At 47.7% G+C, this 4,444-nt stretch overlaps 1 protein-coding gene across 1 annotated transcript; it reads right to left on the bottom strand.

Annotated features, from left to right (window-relative positions):
- Positions 1–375: 375 nt before the first annotated feature.
- Positions 376–2,624, bottom strand: lratd1 (LRAT domain containing 1). Its single transcript, XM_075458850.1, has 2 exons — positions 2,461–2,624; positions 376–2,028 (listed from the first exon to the last, which is right to left on the bottom strand). Exon 2 carries the CDS (start codon positions 1,989–1,991, stop codon positions 1,203–1,205), a length of 789 nt encoding a protein of 262 aa, XP_075314965.1. The 5' UTR covers positions 1,992–2,028; positions 2,461–2,624; the 3' UTR covers positions 376–1,202.
- Between the last annotated feature and the right edge of the window lie 1,820 nt (positions 2,625–4,444).

Below are 4,444 nucleotides of genomic sequence, written 5' to 3'. Positions count from 1 at the left end.
GAATTCTGTGGATGAGATGTTGCTCACTGTGCAGATATAAAATATGTGCTACGATAACTTTAGCTGGGCTAGATAACCATCTGAACTGTTGATGTCTAAAATTCCAGCAGGATACACCCCACACTTAGAAACGTAGCATGTGGCTACTGCAGCTGCCCAGATAGCTGCCAGATCCCATGTGGATTTTTCATGAAGCCTTTATGTGTTTGATGCATATGACCGTTTTACTGCCAAATACATGAAGCCTATTAGGCTTAAGGAAGGTCAGGAGGCGTTTGAACATCAAGATTTCATACAAACCCGTGTGAGGATTCTATATTAAAGAGAGATCGAGACAACATGTGTGTGTAGTCAAACAAAACCTGTTAGACCAAGTTCTAATTTTCATATTTCAACCTCCATTTATTTGAACCAAAAAAGAGATCAGGGTTAAATCCACTAAACTTAAATACAAAAATAAGGGACTCAAATTTAAATCAATGTATGAATACAGTTTACACATACATCCAGTGCTGTGGAGCAAGATGACAGCATTGTGGACATGACAATACTTTTGATATGGCAAAAGAGGAGCTTGGTCAAGCCAAGATGCTTTGTTTAGGCAACCAGCTGGGACTGTCTGAGGTCTTTGAATTAGTGGCTTGGATCTGTGTTTTGGTCTGTCCCCGTCTCAAAGCTAACAGTAAAAAAATAGAAGGGTGACTTTTAAGAGCCATCCCAAATCCTAACCCCCCTCTCCCGGTCTCACCGTCTGGTCTGCTGCAGCAGGCACGCTATGCAGAGAAGGGGCCAATCCCATTATCCCGAGAAATCAAACAGAAACCAAACCGAGTCGTGTGCGCTATGTGGTGGTTGTAAAGGTGATTTCACTTGTCGGGGTAATGGATTTATTAGAAATCGTGAGTCCGACTCAGCACGAATTCTAATCTGGCGGGGCGTTGTCTGTTTATATGTCCGCGCTCGCTCATTCCACAACACTCTGCAATTTGATGTAGATCCCACAGTGCGCCTGTGGTTCAAGAAGCCCGGGGTCCATCCGAGACAAACAGCCAGTCTTAAACCAACAGGTCATTTTGCACGTGTGCGAGTTTGTGTGCGTGTGTGTGAGTACGTCTGTGTGTGCGCAAAAGTGTGCGTCTGTGCGCCTCGGTGACAGGAGGCAGGGAGGGGATGGTGGAGACGATATCAAACGGAATCCCTGATTACTCTTTCCCTCCGTTAACCAAAGACAGCTCTTTGAGAATTCCACTGGCGTCCACTCGCCGCCTCTCCCGGATCATGTCCTCCAGACTACGAAAGACCAGAGTGTGCACTCCGCTGCCGGACAGGTGGACTTTGAGGAAGTACTGCTGCTCCGCTGAGTGCGCCTCTCCCCCAGCTTTGAACTCTCGTTTCCCAAAGCGGCACCAGGCGGCGAAACTTTCCGAATTGGTCCAGCAAATCTCCTCACTTCTCAGACCCAGGTGTCCCACTGCGTTCTGCATCACCAGGTCAGGAGGAAGCGGTCGAAATCGATACCGACTGTTGACTATCCTCCCGTGTCGACCATTGCTGATCTCAAGCAGACTTTCCTTGCGGATTTCGCCCTTGTGCAGATGAATGACCTGGTCGTCGTGCTCGTAGATGACCCAGTGGGGTGCTTGCGCGGTGGCCACCAGTTCCAGCAGATCCCCCGGTTTGCACATAGTGAGCAAAGTTTTGGCCGAGTACACGTTCAAGTCCTCGTTTTCCCGAAGCTTGGAAAAGATGCATTCCTGGGAGCAGAATGCTGAGTACTCCACCTCGCTGACCGAAAAGGGTCCCTCCTCGGTCGGGCTGTGGTCCTTGGTGAAGCCGCAGTCGGACGGAGTGCGGTCGTCCACCTCCTCCTCTTCGTCAGAGAAGAAGTAGGCGACGCCGACCCGAAGCTCGTCCTTCTCCAGCCCGGACGGATCCCCCGTGGGCAGCTCGCTGTAGTTGAGGTGGGTTATCCGATCCAGTTGATTTCCCATCAATGACCTGGCAAGGCAGAGGCATGGACTGCGGTGTCTGAGAGGGACATGGAGTGCAAGAAAAGGACACGAGGAATGTCGTTACGCAAATACACACACCTTTAACAAAGCAACACAGTTACGCAGACTGCATTGAAACATTTTTCTGACTAAATAGTATTCTATGAAAACAACACTCCTCAACAGGCAACTGCACGGAGGGGCAAGAGGTCTGTCGTATCACTGAGATGCAAGTGTACACTAACGCAATCAATGATCATCTGCCCCTTGCTCCCTTCACAGTCATTTGTCAATCATTAAACCCAGTGGAATGTAAGAAGGCCCGAGAATCACAGACAAATTAAGTAAAAGAAAGAAGGAAAACATAGTGGATCGGTTGGGCTGCTGCATGAAAATAATTGCCCGTTTTACATGAAGGCCAACCTAGTATCTTTACGCACAGCAAGATAAAGCGAAAAACAGAGGATACCTGTGCGCTCCCAGGGCAAATTATTAGATATCCTTATTGTCCATTAGCACAGAGGGCAACACCGTCCTCTGCTCCCCTTCTGTTTTTTCTTTTCTTTTTCTTCTCACACTTGTCCCTCAGTTTTCGCACCGCGCACCGGGCGCTCGGGCTGTCGTGCGGGCTCGTACTTCACTCTCAACGGGACCAGCTCGTTTTAAGTACCAAGGAGAGCTCCGCCTCAGTCTGCGCGCTCCGCCTTCAATGTGTTTAACTGGACCATTGTCAAGGTTCCATTACCACCGAGCCAATGGGAACCACCGAGCTATACGCCAGTCAATCAGATGATCCAATAGGGTGCACTCAGGGCGGCCGCGGCAATGGACGTCTGTTACCGTGGCATGTTTTTTTGTTGTCAGAAAGCTGTGGAATTCTCCACATGATCAGCGGAGTTCCGACAGAGGCTCAAAGCAACAGTCACACGATGCGCTATAAACATTTCCTCCATCTCACAAAATCTTGATGACCGCACCATGATCGTATGAGTGCAGTTAGGCTACTGCAGCACGTAACAAACACGTCCTCTCACCATCCTCCACTTTCCACGTGTAGCTGATAAATAATTTCTTCACCAGGTTTACTATGCAATGCGCTCACTCACATCTGTCAGTGTGTGTGTGCCTGATGGAGGGAGGGGCTGGAGTCAGGTATGTATTGGATAGAAGGAATAAAACAAGGCAGTCCAAAGTGAGTCCAAAGTCTGCAATGTTCTTAATCTGCAATGAAGTGCTTATCAAATTTCAACCTGGGACTCTCTTTCGCATGCATAATTTTATTATGCTTACAGGATGAATGCAAGTACATTTTAGTCATCTCCATTCTGCAATGATGTCTCCCTTTTCGTCACCGTTACCCAGGACAGATAACCATATCGCCGTGTATATCAGACCCTCCTTGTGGAGACAGTTTTTTTCCCTCTGTAAACCTCTGCCTTGGAAATCTGTTAATCTTTTCCTTTTCTTTCTCTCTTTCTTTTTTCTGTCAGCCTCTGGAAAGCTGTGAAGAGTTGCTCTCTTTTTCTTCTGGCAGATGGTTGGAGATAGCAGCTCTCCGGCTGCTGACACAGATCGGTTCCTGGTCTTTGTCTCCACTCGTTACGGTCAGAGCGAACGGGTGCTTTTTCTCAAAGTGAGAAATAATTGTACTTATTTACACACCCACGCAAACAACAAACATTCGTTACACTTCCGTGTTAGTGCGGGAGTGCATGTATCTGATTGATTGCCTTTTTCTCCAGTGAAGCTGCAAGCAGGCTTGTGGAATTCATTTATGATGTATGCTGCCCTCTGTGTGTACCCATGTACTTTAACTCTGGTGTAGTGTGAGAGAAAGACAGAAGGTGATAAATAAGAGTTTTTCATGAACAGTACACCGCCCCCCACACACATGGTCACACACTCATTCATTGTGTCATGGGACCACCAGTAATGGCTTTGGCTGTAGCTCCTTCTGCATGTGGTCCTGCCACCTGTAATCTGCAATGAGCAGAAATGAGTCTCCTTTGCAGACACCACCTTCCCTGGACAGGCATGTTTGCTCTTTCTCTCTTATTTTTTTTTTCTTTTTTAACCCCCCCCCCACTCCGACACACACACACACACACACACACACACCCACACACACACACACACACACACACACACACACACACACACACACACACACACACACACAGCAACCTAATCATATATGCAGCTTGTGTAATAATAAGGCAGGTTGCAGACAGTACTGGAATAACTACTGAGACAGGGTGATATTTCACAACCCCAATAATTGGATACGTCTCTATTCCCTAATTACTAACTAAATCATACACGCTGCAGAGCAATGCAATGCAGACCAGGTTCACACACACGTACACGCACACACACACACGCGCACACGCGCACACACAGCTGTCTAAAAATTCTTGCCCAAATGGATTCAAACATCTTTGTTCCTGTCTGAC

The sequence above is a fragment of the Odontesthes bonariensis genome, chromosome 24 (genome assembly GCF_027942865.1).
Source record: "Odontesthes bonariensis isolate fOdoBon6 chromosome 24, fOdoBon6.hap1, whole genome shotgun sequence".
NCBI lineage: Eukaryota > Metazoa > Chordata > Actinopteri > Atheriniformes > Atherinopsidae > Odontesthes > Odontesthes bonariensis.
Note: the sequence above shows the minus strand (reverse complement) of the source record. Positions and strands in the feature narration are given on the sequence as shown.